The sequence below is a fragment of the Lacerta agilis genome, chromosome 18 (assembly GCF_009819535.1).
Source record: "Lacerta agilis isolate rLacAgi1 chromosome 18, rLacAgi1.pri, whole genome shotgun sequence".
NCBI classification, from domain to species: Eukaryota; Metazoa; Chordata; class Lepidosauria; order Squamata; family Lacertidae; genus Lacerta; species Lacerta agilis.
The window spans coordinates 1,387,833-1,405,754 of record NC_046329.1 but is presented as its reverse complement, the minus strand read 5'-3'; the positions used below and the strand labels follow the sequence as shown (position 1 = coordinate 1,405,754).

Sequence of the window (17,922 nt, the reverse complement as noted above, 5' to 3'; positions counted from 1 at the left end):
GGGTGTTCCAGCCCCCCAAACCAAAAAAAGAAATTACTTAATTAAAAAAAAATGTAAGGGAATTCAGTTTCAGTTTGAGTTCCTACTCAACCCCTCCCCCTAGTTATAACTGTTTCCTCTGTTTTATATTATAAAATTAAATTAAAAAATTACCAAAAAAAGAGGAAGCGGAAGTAAAAGAACACACTGGGAAAATCCCCAAAATTGGCTCTGGTGTGCTGTGCTGTGGCGTCTCTAAGCTTGTGTACTTGGCTGGAGTCCTCCAGCTTTGAGGCTGCTTTGGAGAAAAGCACCCAATAGGTTTGCAGGTTCCCCTTTAAAACATTTCCCTCTCTCTCTCCTCGCTCCCCACCCTGTTTTTATCCCAAACCCTCCTTTCTTCTGCCCTCATTGCAGGCTGTCCCCTAATGCAGTTGTCCTTCTGCAAAACTTCTCTCTCTCTCTCTCTCTCTCTCTCTCTCTCTCCTTTTCTCCTGCTGACTAAGATTTGACAAACTGAGGAGCCTGCAATATCGTCAGCATTATGCTGATGAACTGGGGTTGGGAAATAGAGGACAAGGAAGAAGGTTGAAAGGTGGGGGGGAAACTCAAGACACACGGGGTGGGTGGGGCGGGAATCCTCTTTCTCTCAGCGCCCCCCCCCCCCAATTTCTCCTGCATCATCTCCATCTCAACTTCGGCTGAGCTTCTGAGATTTCTCTCTTTTTGCCCTGGGACGTCCCTCTTCTCAAGGAGAAACAGTGAGTCCTCTCTTTTTTTCTTGCAGGGTTGTCCTTTTTATTTTTAAAATCAGGTTCCATCCCCGGGTCCCCCCCCACCTGCCCCACATTTCACCTTGATGAAATGCAGTGCTGGTTCATTTGGGGTTTTGCTGCAGGATGGGGAGAGAGAGAGAGAGAGGGGGGGGGAATCATTTTATTGGCTGAGTTGGGTACCACTTTTTTGCAGGGATGCAGAGCTCTATAGGATGAAGATGAACCACATCTTTGCAAAAAAAGGGGGGGGTTGTGTCAGATAGAGGTGAGGGAGGAGAGAGATCACCTCCCCAAATGCAGAAAGCGACCACTTAAATTCCTAGAAGTGGGGGGGGGGCACTTAATTTGGAAAACTGTTCGTTTTTTTTTTGTTTAAAAGAAGACTCTTCTCTCGCCAAATTTTAAGTGGGCTGAAGCATTTTAGGAGTGCTGTGTGGGATGCTCAGAGATGTTCATAGATAGGGCACCCCTTTCTCCTGGCTGAGTTGGGGGCCACTTTTAAAATTCCATTTGTTTGCTTTATTTCTGCAAGGCGTTCTATCGGATGTAATGGAAAGGAAACTGTATTATCCCTGGCTGAATGCGGGGGGGGGGGGCCTTAGTTCTGAAAATAGCCTTTTTAAAAGACTGTTTTTGCCACATCTCGAAGGGAACAAAGAAACTGATAATTTATCCTTTTCTCAGAGATCAGGGTTTGGAATCTTCCTTCCTGACCCCGCTTCTAAAGGAATGGAATTATTATTATTATTATTATTATTATTATTATTATTATTATTATTATCTTCATCATTATTATTTCTTGGCCACAACAGGAGGTCAGGAGAATTTTGTACATCCCTTCTGCTTTGTGTCCTTGTGAGGAAAGGGTGCTTTTTTATATGGGTTAGGCAAGACAGAATCATTTCTCGCCTCTTGAGCAAAGTCTTGCCTTGCTGCCAGAGACTTCAGCATCATCTGCAACCTGGGTCTTTAACCAGCAAACTCCACCCCCTGAGGCACCCTGCTGCTTACCTGTCCTGCAATCTAACTCCAAAGGATGTAGGAAGTTGTTTTATATCCTTAGACAGGATGTGTGTGTGTGTGTGTGTGTATATATATCTGTCTCACCTGGAGATGCTGGGGACTGTACCTGAGCTCCACCTTTTAAAAATGAAGTCAAGGTCTCAGTCCTCATTGTTTAAACAGTGATGCTGGAAGGTGGCTTATACTGAATCAGGCCAGTCTTGCTTAGTATTGTCTATTATTATTATTATTATTATTATTATTATTATTATTATTAATCATACTGCCCATGATGGATAGCTCAGTCCAATCCAATCCAAATAACTTTATTGTACTAGCCATTGGCCGGACAAATCTCAATCAAAAATAAATACAAGCAAAAGGGGTGTGACGCCACGAAAATGGTCTCTATTTAGATCTGTGCGTCTCCCTTGCAGTTCACGGCGATATGTCCAGGGTCTTCCTTCTGATCTTTTTGGCGGCCAAAGCAAATGGCAACATTAAGAGTCACTGAAGCGTTTACATCGCCAAGAAGCCATAGGACCTTTTCTGCCGAGCAGAGGATAGCCCAGTCGGTAGAGCATGAGGCTCTTAATCTCAGGGTTGCGGGTTCGAGCCCCATGTTGGGCAGAGGATTCCCGCATTGCAAGGGGGTCAGACTGGATGACCCTCGTGGTCCCTTCCAGTTCTATGATTGTATTAAATTTATTCCCACCCACCTGGAGGGATAGCTTAGTTGGCTAGAGCATGGTGCTGATAATGCCAAGGTTGCAGGTTCAATCCCCATATGGGGCAGCGACATACTCCTGCCTGACCCTCAGGGTCCCTTCCAACTCTACAATTCTATGATTCCATGATCTATAGGTGTCTGTTGGGGGGGGGGAGGGATATTGACTGAAAATGTCTAGCAAACCACTTTGGTAGTAGAGGGCATTCAGCAAGCCCACATGACAGGGATGTGGGATGGAGGATTGGAGTGATCATTTTGTGATATTATGGCAGTGGACGAAGCTGTATTGAATAAATGTTACTTTATTAAAATGATAATATTTTAAAGAAAACCTCCCCCCTAGGGACCCAGGGTGGGTTGCGGCAACGTTAAAAGCAATTCACAGCCACAAAAGGTGACATCTAATAAAAATAACAAGAGCATCTAGCGAAAAGGAACAAATGTTTGTAAAACTGCTTAAATTACATTTAGATTTCCAATCTTTCTGTGTTATAAATCTATGCTAACAGGCAGCAACTCTCTGGGAGAATCTGCAGATTGAAGCTTGGACGTCCTGCATGCAAGGAGGGAGTCTGCAAATGAGTAAAGGTTGCAGGCCGTGTGCTTCTGAATAAAGGGCTGAGGGATTTGGCTTACCGAGTGTCCAACCCTGGGAGCCATCTAGAATCACAGAATTGGAAGGAACCTTAAGGGTCATCTAGTCCAACCCCCCGCAATGCAGGATGCCAGATTAGATAGGCCCCTGGCCTGATCCAGCAGACTCTTTTATTCTCTTGAGGCTGCCTCCGAAAACTTCAGCGGTCTCCTGCCAGCCCAGGGGTGGATCTGCTATGAAACTAACACAGTTTAAGCTTCAGGACTCCTAATCCCAGAGAGGGGGGACCCCAAAAGCAACTTTAGTCCACATTACTTAAGATTTTAGGGACTGTATATAACGTTTTCCCTAATTTTCATCCATAACTTGAAAACTATAAAGCATAGGAACTTTGTTTGCACACTTTCATCCAATCCAGCAATTTTAATCAAAATCTGAGATGTAGTAGTTAATGTTTTTCACAAAATTGTGCTGATCTGTCTTGGAGCAACCCCACTGAAGAAGACGACGCTGGTTGCCCTTTGTTGCCCAGAGGCCCCCATGACAGTTCAAGCTTCAGGCCCCCCCCAAAATGTAGGCCCGCCAGTGTTCCAGCCCAAAGCTCAACCGCCTTGTTTGCAGACTCCAGAGTTGGTTCTACAAGCCCTGGCTCCTTGCCCATCACCCGCCTCCTCCTTCCTCTCCAGATGCTTCCCTCGAGGGCTGTGACCGTCACCTGCCTCCACCTTGCCGTCTTCATCCTCTGCTTCCAGCTCGCGGCTCCTCAGAAAGGACGGAAGAAAGTTGTGCATGTCTCAGGTGCGTGGCACACACGTGATTCGGAAGCTCAGCCCCCCCCTCCCCCCGGATTGTGTTCATTGAGCTGCCCGGCGGATTCATGCAATACGCTCCAAAGCACTTTGGCCTTGTACGGTTAACCCCCGTTCAGCAGTTGCCAAAGTGGTGCCTGGGGGCACAGGGGTGCCCTTGAGGTCTTCCTCTGGTGCCCACGAAGCCTCCACACGCACTTCCTTGTTTGTAAAGCAGTGAAGGTGGTTACCCAGGACATAGAGTTGAAGGGGCTCAGTCCAGTTTGAATGGCATGGCCTGGGGAGAAGGGACATGACTCCATAAATTGACATATTTGCCCATCTATAACCTGGATCGGCTAACCTTGGATAGATTGTGGTGCTGATAATGCCAAGGTTGCAGGTTCGATCCCCTTTGGGGACAGCTGCATATTCCTGCATTGCAGGGGGTTGGACTAGATGATCCCCAGGGTCCCTTCCAACTTGACGATCCTATGATTCTAAACCAGACTTTTTATTTCGCCTGCCAATCATGGGGCTAGTGGTTCTTGAGCACCTTGGTACGTGTACGTTTTGGCTCCTGAACGCCAAAAACCTGGAAGCAAGTGTTCCGCTTTTCGAAGCCGAATGTCCAACGTGGCTTCCACTTGAGGGCAGGAAGCTCCTGTAGCCAATCAGAAGCCATGCCTTGGTTTTGGAACATTTTTGGAAGTCAAACAAACTTCCAGAATGGATTAGGTTCGAGAAACAAGGTACAACTGTATTCCCGCTCCATTCAGTTGCAATTCCCCTTGGGGGTCTTTCCATCTCTACAATTCTATGATTGTATGACTTGCTGGTTTTAAAATATCTATTGTCACTATCTTGTATTATTTCATTGCAAGATGTGTTTGCCTAACCTGCATAAAACTGGAGCAGAAATTCTGAAAACAAGCGGATGATTTGTAAATGATTAAGTGCATTATAATTTTCATTTAATTTTCATTACTGCTTTTTCTTAAGAAAGGGGGGGGGGGTGGAATCCCAAATCTGTTTAGAATCCCCACATATTAACCCAGTTTCGGTATGATGCAGCTCACAGCCCCATCTTGCATCGACCTGTCCTGGGTTCGAAATCCGGGACGCTTAAACCCCCCCCAACAAAACTCTTCTCTTTTCTGCTTGCAGAGGATGACAGTGGTGCCGTCGTGGTGCAGACGGCGCCGGGGAAGGTGGTCACCCACCGGGGCGGCACCATCATCCTGCCTTGCCGCTTCCACTACGATGTCTCGGCCCACGACCCTGACGAGATCCGCCTGAAGTGGACCAAGCTGGTGGAGCCCATGGCCTTTGAGGACGTCTTTGTGGCGATGGGCGTGGAGCGCAGGGCTTTTGGGAGCTACAGGGGCCGCACGGCGCTGCAGGAGGACGGCTCTGGGGACGCCTCCCTCATCATCCGGAACGTGACCCTCCAGGACTACGGCCGCTACGAATGCGAGGTGACCAATGAGCTGGAGGACGATGCAGGGATGGTGAACCTGGACTTGGAAGGTGAGGGGAGACGGGTGGGTTGGGGTGGTGCCCACCGGCCAGGTCTCCACAACCCCCTGTAGGAGCAAACCAGTGGGAGATCATAGAATCCTAGATTGTAGAGCTGGAAGGGACCCTGAGGGTCCTCAAGTCCAACCCCCCGCAATTCAGGAATTTCAGCTCAAGCATCCCTGACAGATGCCTGTCCAACCTCTGCTTTAAAACCTCCAAGGAAGGAGAGTCCGCAACCTCCTAAGGGAAACCGTTCCACTGCCAAACAGCTCTTAACATCAGAAAGTTCCTCTTCATGTTGAGTCGGAATCTCATTTGCTTGTAACTTGAAGTCATTGCTTTGAGTCCTACTCTCCAGAGCAGGAGAAAACAAGCTCGTTCCCTCTTTCATGTGACAACCCTTCAGATATTGGAAGATGGCTATCATATCTCCTCTTAGTCTCTTATTTTCCAGCTCCTTCAACCGTTCCTCATCAGGCTTGGTTTCCAGACCCTTGATCATCTTGTTTGCCCTCCTCAACACACCTTCCAGCTTGTCAACAGCCTTCTTAATTTGTGGCACCCAGAATTGGACACAGGATTCCAGGTGTGGTCTGACCAGGGCAGAATAGAGTGGGACTATGACTTCCCTTGATCTGGATACTAGACTTCTGTCGAACAGCATTAGCTGTTCTTGCTGCTGCATCACCCTGTTGGCTCGTGTTCAGCTCATGACCCCCAGATCCTTTCCACAGGTACCGCTAGTAAGCCAGGTGCCCCCCCATCTTATATTTGTGTATCTCTTGTGTGAAAGTGGTGTGGGAATGCCTCTGCTAAGTTGGCATCATTCTGTCCTATATCAGCATGGCCAGGGAATGCCTCTTCTATGCAGTAACAGCCTGATCCAGCAAGACTCAGAGTCACAGAATTGTAGATTCGGAGGGGACCATGAGGATCATCTAGTCCAACCCCCTGCAATGCATTGGCATTGTCAACACCATCCTCTAACCAAATGAGCTATCTAGGCTGACTCTTCTAGCACTCTCACAGGAGATAAGAATGGGTCCTCCTTGGCCTCCTCTTTGGTGGGTGTGGTGGGGTGAGGGGAGCAGCTGTTGCCTTTACCCCTCCTCCTTATCGATTCCCTGGAGGCCCTCGCCTGACCACAGTCAGAGGCAGGATACTGGGGAGGCTGGAACATCTCTGAAATTCTCATCTATCCACCTTTGCCTTCTTTGAGAGCAGTACATGTGAAAAGGATCTAGGAGTCTTGGTAGACCATAAACTTGACATGAGTCAACAGTGTGATGCAGCAGCTAAAAAAGCCAATGCAATTCTGGGCTGCATCAATAGGAGTATAGCGTCTAGATCAAGGGAGGTAATAGTACCACTATATTCTGCTCTGGTCAGACCTCACCTGGAATACTGTGTCCAGTTCTGGGCACCACAGTTCAAGGAGGATACTGACAAGCTGGAAGGTGTCCAGAGGAGGGCAACCAAAATGGTCAAAGGCCTGGAAACGATGCCTTATGAGGAACGGCTTAGGGAGCTGGGTATGTTTAGCCTGGAGAAGAGAAGGTTAAGGGGGGATATGATAGCCATGTTCAAATATATCAAAGGATGTCATATAGAGGAGGGTGAAAGGTTGTTTTCTGCTGCTCCAGAGAAGCGGACACGGAGCAATGGATTCAAACTACAAGAAAGAAGATTCCACCTAAACATTAAGAAGAACTTCCTGACAGTGAGAGCTGTTTGGCAGTGGAATTTGCTGCCAAGGAGTGTGGTGGAGTCTCCTTCTTTGGAGGTCTTTAAGCGGAGGCTTGACAGCCATATGTCAGGCATGCTTTGATGGTGTTTCCTGCTTGGCAGGGGGTTGGACTGGATGGCCCTTGGGTCTCTTCCAACTCTAGGATTCTATGATTCTATGATTCAAGCCAGAAAGGGCAGGGGAGCCCCTCCAAAAGGAGAGTCTTTCCTGTTAGGGATCTTGATCTTCATAGCCAAATAAGTTCGAAGTGTGTGAGAGCAAGAGAAAGAAAGAAAGAAAGAAAGAAAGAAAGAAAGAAAGAAAGAAAGAAAGAAAGAAAGAAAGAAAGCTGGAATACTACAATACCCTCGATGCGATAATTCACCCCACCTTGCGGCAGCAAAAGCAACCCAATTCTCTCTCTTGTTGGGATGTTTTACGAACCGCCAGCTGCTATCATTCTTCCTGGTTTTTATTAGCTTCTGACACCGAAACCTGCGGCGACAATGAAAGTCAATAAAAGCAGCAGTAAAGCACCCCAGAGACTCTCAAGCAGGGGAGGTGGAGGGAAGAGGGGGACAGGACCCTGCATGCTCTCAATGAGGGTGTGAGTGCAAACAGAAAGTGGGGGGGGCTATTAGCTGTCTTTCAACATGCATTCCTGTGGGGTTGGGGGTGACTTTTTAACCTGAGGGCCACATTTTCTCCTTGAGGATCTTCTGGGGGCCACACCCTATAGCAGTGGGCAGGGCCAGAGGGAAAAGTGGTCTCAATTAGCCGATCACTGAATATCTATCTGTCTTGCAAAAATGTGGCTTCCACAGACTTGGTAGAGTGTCAGGCGTAATGAGCAGAGCAGCTCATTCCCTTTTGTCTTCCTCCGTGGAAATCAGTTGCCGATAACCCCCACCTCCCCACAGACATCTCTGTCCCCTCCTCTCCTGGTCCCCCGCCCCCAAGTAATTGGCGCTTGTGCCTGCATGCAACCAACCTCTCCTCCGCCCTTTTCATACCTCTCCTGGTCCTGGGAGACAAGCAGGGAGGGGATCTTGTTGCAGCAGGAGGGGGAGACCCCTGTGAATCTTCACCACCTCTGTCTCATAGCCTCCCCTCCTCTCCTGCTTCAGCTCCTGCCTCTGATTCTGTACTTCTCTCCCGCAGACTCTCCCAGCTCACTAAGCCCTGTTGCCCCTTCAGCTTCCGACATCTCCCCCTCCCAGTCTTCTCCCTCTGACCACTCATCGTTGTCCCACCACCCCTCCCCAGGCGGATCCTTCTGCCCTTGGTGGCTCGCCAGCTGGTTCCTCCCACCATCCCTCTACATCCAAGCAGTCCCTGACACTCTTAACAAGGCAATCCCTCTCAGTAAACAAGAAAAAAAATATAAGGTTTACTCACATCAAAAAGCCTGACAGGGTTCAACAGATACAGTGATGAAAACCAGGAAAGGATCCTTGAAAGTTGCAGAAGTCCATAGTCCTGCTCAAAATGGAGAAGTGTCTGTTTACGACTCCCCAGCAATCGTGTGTTTGTGATTCGGCTGCAGATTTCCCCACACAGAAGAGGCATTCCAGCTGGTCAACATCCTTTTTTAACTGTAGTGTCCAGAACTGGACACGGGACTCCAGATGTGGTCTGGCCAAGGCAGAACAGAGTGGGACTGTGACTTCCCTCGATCTGGACACGAGACTTCTGTTGATGCAGCCCAGAATAGCATTAGCTTTTTTTGCTGCTACATCACACGGCTGACTCATGTTCAGCTTGTGGTCCACCTTGGTCCTTTTTGCATGTACTGCTTTGTTGTTCAGTCGTTCAGTCGTGTCCGACTCTTCGTGACCCCATGGACCAGAGTACGCCAGGCACGCCTATCCTTCACTGCCTCCCTCAGTTTGGCCAAACTCATGTTAGTAGCTTCGAGAACACTGTCCCACCATCTCGTCCTCTGTCGTCCCCTTCTCCTTGTGCCCTCCATCTTTCCCAACATCAGGGTCTTTTCCAGGGAGTCTTCTCTTCTCGTGAGGTGGCCAAAGTACTGGAGCCTCAGCTTCAGGATCTGCCCGAGAGCCAGTGTGGTGTAGTGGTTAAGAGCGGCAGACTTGTAATCTGGGGAACCGGGTTCGCTTCCCCGCTCCTCCACATGCAGCTGCTGGGTGACCTTGGGCTAGTCACACTTCTCTGAAGTCTCTCAGCCCCACTCACCTCACAGAGTGTTTGTTGTGGGGGAGGAAGGGAAAGGAGAATGTGAGCCGCTTTGAGACTCCTTCGGGTAGGGATAAAGCGGGATATCAAATCCAAAGTCTTCTTCTTCTTCTTCCTTCCAGTGAGCACTCAGGGCTGATTTCTTTAAGGATGGATAAGTTTGATCTTTCTGCTGCTAGTAAGCCAATACTATTCCCTCCTGAGAGTGGGGAACGCCTCTTCTTTGATCAGGGAGGGGGAACTAGCATGCTTCAGCAGTCAGGGTGATGATGGCAGCCGGAGCCTAAGAATGCCTGGAAGGCCCCAATCTGCTCTAGAGGGCTGTTTCTCCTCCTCCTCCTCCTCCTCCTCTGCTTCTCTTTAGGGGTGATCTTCCCTTACCATCCCCGCCTGGGGCGCTACAGCCTGAACTTCCACGACGCCCAGCAGGCGTGCCTAGAGCAGGATGGGATCCTGGCTTCCTACGACCAGCTCCACGAAGCCTGGCTGGAGGGAATGGATTGGTGCAACGCTGGCTGGCTGCAGGACGGCTCGGTGCAGTACCCCATCTCCAAGCCGCGGGATGAGTGCGGGCGGAAGGAGACCCCCGTCGGGGTGCGCAATTACGGCTACCGCCACAAAGACGACGAGCGTTACGACGCCTTCTGCTTCACTTCGAATCTGGACGGTAAGGGGGCGCCCTGTGTGTATAAATTTTCAGTGTCTGTCCAAAAGTTCTAACCATAGAATGATAGAATGGTAGAGTCGGAGGGCCCCCCAAGGGTCATATAGCTCAACATACTAATAATAATAATAATAATAATAATAATAATAATTTATACCCCGCCCATCTGGCCGGGTCTCCCCAGCCACAACAAATACCAAAATACAATACAAAGTCACAAATTAAAAACTTCCCTAAACAGGGCTGCCTTCAGGTATTTTCTAAATGACAGGTAGTTGTTTATCTCTCTGACCCCTGATGGGAGGGCATTCCACAGGGCGGGCGCCACCACCGAGAAGGCCCTCTGTCTGGTTCCCTGTAGCTTTGCTTCTCGCAGTGAGGGAACCGCCAGAAGGCCCTCGGTGCTGGATCTCAGTGTCCGGGCTGAATGATGGGGGTGGAGACGCTCCTTCAGGTATACAGGACCGAGGCCGTTTAGGGCTTTAAAGGTCAACACCAACACTTTGAATTGTGCTTGGAAACGTACTGGGAGCCAATGCAGATCTCTCAGGACCGGTGTTATGTGGTCCCGGCAGCCACTCCCAGTCACCAGTCTAGCTGCCGCATTCTGGATTAATTGCAGTTTCCGGGTCACCTTCAAAGGTAGCCCCACGTAGAGCGCATTGCAGTAGTCCAAGCGGGAGATAACCAGAGCATGCACCACTCTGGCAAGACAGTCTGCGGGCAGGTAGGGTCTCAGCCTGCGTACCAGATGGAGCTGGCAGACAGCCGCCCTGGACACAGAATTAACCTGCGCCTCCATGGACAGCTGGGAGTCCAAAATGACTCCCAGGCTGCGCACCTGGTCCTTCAGGGACACAGTTACCCCATTCAGGACCAGGGAGTCCCCCACACCCGCCCGCCTCCTGTCCCCCAAAAACAGTACTTCTGTCTAACACCCTGCAATGTGGGAATTGCAGCTAAAGGATCCCATGCAACCTCTGCTTAAAACTCCCCCCATGATCATTTGTCCCACTGTCAAAGAACTCTTCCCGCCTAGCGTCAGGAGAGTGGGGGGGGGGGAAGCATTTTCCCAGTCTGCTTTCTTCGAGCCATGTATCACTTTATAAACTTCTAGGCTTCATCGCTCCTTGCACCCCTCCCAAAAAATCTCAGAGCAACATTTAACCGATTGCTGGCCTTTCCTGCGTCCCACAGGACTAGGCAAGGAGGCAGTAATTCAGCTCAGGATGATGGATGAGCCTGCGGGGGGGGGGGGTTTGTCCAAAGGCGTAAATTACTCTTTGCTGGGAGGGTCGGGGGGGGGGGGGGGAGTTGGCAGGAGGGGGGGGCTTCATTTGTGTAATCAGGGGCAGGATAAATAGCCCTGGATCAACTCAGAAATGGAGTGCTTCTTGCTGCCTCATCCATCTTCCTGAAGGCAGGTGTTTAATTCTCCTCTCATTGGACTCGGCAGCGTAAAAATGGAGGTTTTTTTGTGTGGTGAAGATGGGAAGAGTCAAGATATATCCCACACGTGTGTGGCTTTTGTTTTTTTTTAGGGGGGGGGAAGGGGGCCTAGGAAGCAAACCCTGATAGCTCAGCTGGTAGAGCATGAGACTCTTAATCTCAGGTCGTGGGTTTGAGCTCCACATTGGGCAAAGGTTTCCCGCATTGCGGGGGGTTGGACTAGATGACCCTCGGGGGTCCCTTCCAACTCTATGATTGGTGGGCACTAAGGTTTTTCTGCTGCTCGTTGTTGGCATCCATCCTTCTGGAGACACAATGGGGTTCACCTCCGGGGGGTGAAGTCAAACCTCTGCTTTGCAGCACTGAAATGAGCTCTTTTCTGCTCTGCCAGGAAAGGGAGAACAGCTGCTAAATCTGAGCTCCAGACTACATTTTAAGATAGGCTTAAGTATGTCTTTGCCACTGAATTACCATTTTAAGCCTGCCTGAAGCAAGTTCCTGTATCAGTTACGCAGTGTGCATGCACACGAAAGCTCATACCAAGAACAAACTTAGTTGGTCTCTAAGGTGCTACTGGAAGGAATTTTTATTTTATTTTATTTTATTTTTTGTCTCTGACGAGTATTCCAAGTGAGTAAATGCTCTTTCTTTTTTAACCTTTTGAAATAGTTTGTGTGATTATTGTTTTAAGGGGGACAAAAGGGGGAAATACCAGGAGAATCCAGTCTGCCTTAAAGTTAAAAGAAAAGAGATTCTGACTAAATATACGGAAAAAACTTTCTGACAGTAAGAGCTGTTTGACCGTGGAATGTTCTCCCTCAGGTGGTTGTGGACTCTCCTTCCTTGGAGGTTTTTAAGCAGAGGTTGGATCTGTCAGGGGTGCTTTAGCTGAGATTCCTGCATTGGACCAGAGGACCCTCGGAGATCCCTTGGAGATCTACGATTCTATAACTCTAAGATCCTGAATTACTTAATCTAAAAGGCTAATTTTAAGTAATCTAAGTAGATTTAGTAGATTACTAGATCTAGATCTAAATAGATTTGGATTAAGTAATCTTAAGTAATTCTAAGATGCAAAGGGTTGGCACTCTGTGAACTCACAGGCGCAAGGAAGGATAATATCCAATCAATATATCCTCCGCTGCCATCTATTCGCATCCCAACACCACTCAACTTAGGAACTCTAACCACTGCGCCACATTGCCTCTCCCCCTCTTCTCCCTCCCAGGCAAAGTCTACTTCCTCAAGACCTACCGCAAGCTGAGCTTCCCGGAAGCCGTCCAGGCGTGCAAGAAGAACGGAGGCTCCGTGGCCAAAGTCGGCCAGCTCTACGCTGCCTGGAAGATCCAGCTCTTGGACAAGTGTGAGGCTGGCTGGGTGGGCGACGGCAGCATCCGCTACCCCATTGTCAACCCGAGAACCCGCTGCGGGGGCCGCGAGCCGGGCGTCCGCAACCTGGGCTTCCCCGACAAGAAATACAAGCTCTTTGGCGTCTATTGCTACAGAAGCGCCACCAGTGGGGGGTCCAAGAAGGCTGCTAAGGAAGGAGCAGGCAAGCGGAAACCTTTGCAGGTGTAAGCGAGGCCGGCTTGGGACGGATACGAATCCTTGCATCTCCCTCCATCTTCCAGCCTTGAGGGACTGGTAGAGTTTTCCCTTGACCTTCCTTTGGAGAAGGAAACAAAGTCCGCAGTGAAACATGCATCCGACTCTGGTCAAAGAGTCCCGAAAAACCAGAAGAGAAGGACCGTTCCAGATTCAGTTGATTCTTTGCGGACTTCCAAAAGGCCTGGGAGTCCCAAGTTGCACCCAGCTTCTCGCAAACCTTGACTTGCGATGCCCCCCCCCCCCCGCTCTGCTTGAGTCTTCTTTTCCAAGAAGCCCTGGCTGTTTGCAATCTGCTATTATATTAATGCTTCAGATATAGCTTTTACAAGGTGTGTGTGTGTGGGGGGGGGGTCTCCCCTGCCTGTTGCAAAGGGAGGAGGCACGCAGGGATTTGTCACCACCGAGGATTCAGCAGCCACCTGCTGCGAGGGATCTGCTTTCTTCTTCTTCTTATGAACTGCAAAATGAAGACAAATGTTTCTTCTTTTATGCATGGTATTTGGGAGCGCCACAGTTAATTGGACAGCATTGCGCTGCACTGAAGGGCATTGCAGTTGCGCTGAGCTGATTTTCTCTCTTCATCCTGCAACCTGAAAGGGGGGAAGGCACACACCCATTGCCATTTCTGCTCTCCATGCTCCTCCAGAGGTCATTTTGCCCAGACAACCAAATCCTACAAGTTTCTGTTGTCGTCTAGAAAACTGGAAGTGCATTTTCATCATTGTGTGGCTTGTTGGGAGAGACTGTAGGCTCCTTGGAGCACAGCTCCTGTCTTTTTTTTAATCTATCTATAATAGGGGGTTGGACTAGATGATTCTTTGGGGTCCCTTCTAACTCTACAGTTCTACAGTTAATTGTCTTTTTTGCTTATGTTTACTCTGCTTAAAGCTCCTGTCGTTTTTTTTTAAATCTCTCTATCTATAATAGGGGGTTGGACTAGATGACTCTTTGGGGTCCCTTCTAACTCTTCAGTTCTACAATTTATTGTCCTCTTTGCTTATGTTTACTCTGCGTAAGGCATTGTATACATGGATGACACTGTATACCTGTTAATAAAATTGTGCAGGGTTATGTCAATTCTGTGTTCTCGGCTCTCACCTGCGAACTCCTAGAAGCTGCCAGTGTGTGACAGCGGCCACACGCCAGGAAACAACTTCGACTGGCCAGCTGAACCAGGTGAAGGGAGCTGATGGGTCTCAAACAACCATTGAGTTAGGGGCTTCCCCTGCATGTGAAGATTGGCTCTGCGAGACCAAGAGGGGGTCCATCGGTCAAGAAGGTGGTTTTTGCATGGGCAGTAGAAGGACGTGAGGGGCAGGTGAGGAACCTTGTCTTGTGGGATGTAAACACAGAGTAGCCAAACCCAACACTGCTAGAGTGGACATGAAGGTAACTCAGTCCTCCAGGCTTAACTTCCTGTTTACCTGGACTGAGTTACAGGAACCAGAAGTAGGTGTGGTCTTACCTGGGAACCAGATCCCAAAGAAGACTTCCCATTTTGCCTCGTCTTTTGAACTAGCAGGATGCTCTCTCTCAGCCTGCAGCTGAGAGAAGCAGAGGTGAATCACGCCTGTTCCCATATGGAAGCAGCTTCACCACATGTAAATAGATTTATCTAAACTTATCTGCCTCTTTGAGCCTGTACAGTACTGTGACTCATGGATGAATGTAAGTAAACTCTATTATATCTAATAATCAGTACTTTGTTGTGTCTTTGCTTTTAAGAGGGAACAAGGGGAATATACCAGGAATATATATTTCTTATAGAGGCTTTAGAAAGCCTATGCAACCGTTTTCTGCTGTGTTTTAAAAGGGAATGTGACTCTGCTAAGTTTGGAGCTTGTTCACACAAGCTGGGATGATATATATAAAATAATATATACTCATCCACATTCCTAAACATTTCCACATGTCTCCCATCTAGGAGAAGAAAAACTCTGGTCCTAAACTTCTGCTGTCCAGAACCAGAGGTGGAAGCAGGGAAGGAGTCATTGTGGCTAGAAGCCATTGATAAGCTTTACTCTCCATGAATTTGCCCAGCCCTCTTTTAATGGCAAGCTGGTTGCCATCCTTGCCTCCGGCGCAAGTGACTCCCACCATTTAACTCTGCACTGCAGGTTAAATATTAGTTCTCTTTAGCCTCCCAGTTTCACTGGACGAGTCCCAGAGGTGCAGGTTGGTTGGATGTAGAGTAATGGCGAGAAGCACCAGCTGGGGAGAAACCAAGGGGAGAAGGCTCAGAGCTTGGGGACTGATGGTGAGATGACAATGAGTGGTCAGAGGGAGGAGAGGAAGACCACCAGGGAAAGGAGGTGTCAGAAGCTGAAGGGGTAACAGGGCTTAGTGAGCAAGGAGAGTCTGTGGCAGAGGGAAGTCCAGACTCAGAAGCTGAAGCAGGAGAGAAGGGTGTCCGGCTGCTGAAGAAGCCAGGGAGTCTCCCTTCCTGCTGCAACCAGCTCCCCTTCCCTGCTTGTCTCCCAGAACCAGGAGAACCAGGGTGGAGGAGAGGTTGGCATATATCGCGGGAAGAACTGCAGCTCTGTATGCTGGGCTTTTGGGAAAGGGACAGCAGATCACTGAGAGAGCACCCAGTTTGCACCCAGAGTCCCGAGTGGCATCTCTAGGTAAGGCAGGGAGGGAGACTCACACCTGAAACCCCAGAGAGCTGCAGCCAGTCAGTGTGGAAGACAACCCTGAGAGAAATGCACCATCCGTCTGAGTATGTGTTTCCTATACATCCTGCTATCTTACAATTTCAGGGTTTCTGTTCACCAAAGGGGCCATCTGTTGAGAAAGTATGCACTGAACATACACAAACACCTGCATTGTCAATCCCACTAACTCAGACCTGATTACAAAAACTTCATTTAAAGAGGAGAAAGAGAGTGGCTTGAATTGCACGCTGCAAATGTGCCATGGTGGCGCATGACCCAGAGTAGTGTGCCATCCGTGCGGCAAGGTTTCCGCGAGCTTCAACCCCGGAGCGAAAGGAAGAAAGACAGACAGTGGTCTTAGGAACTGTTAAAAAAATTTATTAAAATGTCCAGCAGTACAGAGACCACCAAGGGATTCCTCCCCACACCTCTCCCCCCCTTTTATTTTGCACACAGGGGGCGGGGGAGAGAATGCCACAGGCGGAGGGGGCATAGAAGGGGAAACACACAGAGGAATACCGGACACTGCAGTTAACAAGGAAACAGCAGAGATCAGGGATGCATCCACCACACGCCCAACACCCTCTTGTGTGTGCGCACACTCACGCAAACACATTTCACCACCCACCCCCTTTCTAAATTTTTGCATGGAAGGCTGTTTTCTGTTGCAGACATGGGCAATCACTGCACATGTGGCGGAAGAGAGCTCTTTGGGTCGCCTCCTGCCGTCCCTGGGAATCGGCCTCACTGTACAGTCGCAGACCCTCCAAGTGTTCCTATTTTCCAGGGACAGTCCCGGATTTACAGAAGCTGTTCTGGTTTCTGATTTGATCCCGGAATGTCCTGCTTTTCCTTAGGATGTCCCTATTTTCATTGGAGAAATGTCGGAGGGTCTGGAGTTACGCAACTACCAAGCCAAGAAAATAAGTAACTATACAACCTTTAGAAGACATCTGAAGGCAGCCCTGGATAGGGAAGTTTGTTCATGTTTCATTTTTATTATGTTTTTATATCTGTTGGAAGCCACTCAGAGTGGCTGGAGCAACCCAGTCAGATGGGCAGGGTAGAAATACTAAAATTATTATATAGAATAGGACGTCCCTATTTTCATTGGAGCAATGTTGGAGGGTATAGAGGTGGAGCGCAGCAGCACCTTGGAGTGTGTGGGTCGGTTTCAGGCCCCCATCATGCTCTCTCTCACCTGCCTGCCCTCCATGCCATCTCTGCAGGCTGCACTGAGCGAGGGCCGCATGGAATGAGACAGAGGGCCGTGAGCTACGATGTCAAAGAGGAGAGAAGCCTCCAGCGTGTTCTGTGCAAACGGAGCCCAGGCAGGGTTAATAGCTGCACAAAGCACTTTCCTTGTGGTTACCCACCTGCCCACCCCCATGCCCCGAAACACACACACACACACACACTCCTCACAATTGTGACATTTGTGGAAATCATTTTCTGGTGGGGAAAAGGTCACACCCAAAGGTCGAAACAGGAAAGAGTCAAAACAAACAAACAAACAAACAAAACCAAAACCTGGGGGGATTGGGCTCCATCCTGACCAACCCCTCTTCCTGTGCAGCCTATCAAAATGAACTTTGATAGAGCACTTTGGTAGGCATGTTTGCAGCACCTCCTCTGCAACCCTTACAACAGCCCTGTAAGGTAGGCTGATGTTTCTGATGCCCCTGCTGCGGCGGGGCAAGTAGCGAAGGAGGGAAGGGATAGTTCCCTGCAGGTGATTAGCTCAGGTAATAAAGGGCCTCTCCTCCACCTCCTCCTTCCTTCCTCCTCCTCAGAAGCCAGCTGGGCTTTCATGTCAGAAAAAGAGAGAGAAGTGTATGTAAAAAAGATCCGTGGGTGAGAGAGGAAGAGGGAGAAAGAAAGAGAGAGAAAGAAAGAAAGAAAGAGAGAGACCACATCCCAGTCTGCAGATGCTGACAGATTGCCTTCAACAGAATAAAGGTTTGCACAGCGGAGCTGCCTCAGGTAGCCTGAGCTCAAGAAAACCTGTTTTCTGCAACCCTTGCAGATCCTTAAAAAAGGTGCAAGCCATCTTCTGGCATTGTAAACCTGCACACGACCGCCAGCCACCCCCCTGTGAGGAGGAGGCCGACAGAAGAGATTGATCCATAGGGGAGGGAAGACGTGGGGGCATCAACAATTCCCATCTTTTTCTCGCTCTCTCACACACACACGTGAACCCATTGCATCCGGGGTGGGGGGGGGAAGGAAGG

The 17,922-nt window shown here is 49.2% G+C and overlaps 1 protein-coding gene across 1 annotated transcript; it reads left to right on the top strand.

Annotated features, from left to right (window-relative positions):
* The first annotated feature begins 3,768 nt into the window (after window positions 1-3,768).
* Window positions 3,769-13,007, top strand: HAPLN4 (hyaluronan and proteoglycan link protein 4). The gene is made up of 4 exons (XM_033136864.1): window positions 3,769-3,880; window positions 5,038-5,400; window positions 9,681-9,983; window positions 12,658-13,007. The coding sequence occupies exons 1-4, from the start codon at window positions 3,769-3,771 to the stop codon at window positions 13,005-13,007; spliced, it is 1,128 nt and encodes a 375-aa protein (XP_032992755.1).
* Window positions 13,008-17,922: the final 4,915 nt, after the last annotated feature.

Bases quoted from the DNA above. Each gene is read 5' to 3' on its own strand.
- HAPLN4 (XM_033136864.1), top strand. From the start codon at position 3,769: ATGCTTCCCTCGAGGGCTGTGACCGTCACCTGCCTCCACCTTGCCGTC. The intron at 3,881-5,037 runs GTGCGTGGCACA...TTCTGCTTGCAG, and splicing joins GAAAGTTGTGCATGTCTCAG to AGGATGACAGTGGTGCCGTC. The intron at 9,984-12,657 runs GTAAGGGGGCGC...TCTCCCTCCCAG, and splicing joins CTTCACTTCGAATCTGGACG to GCAAAGTCTACTTCCTCAAG.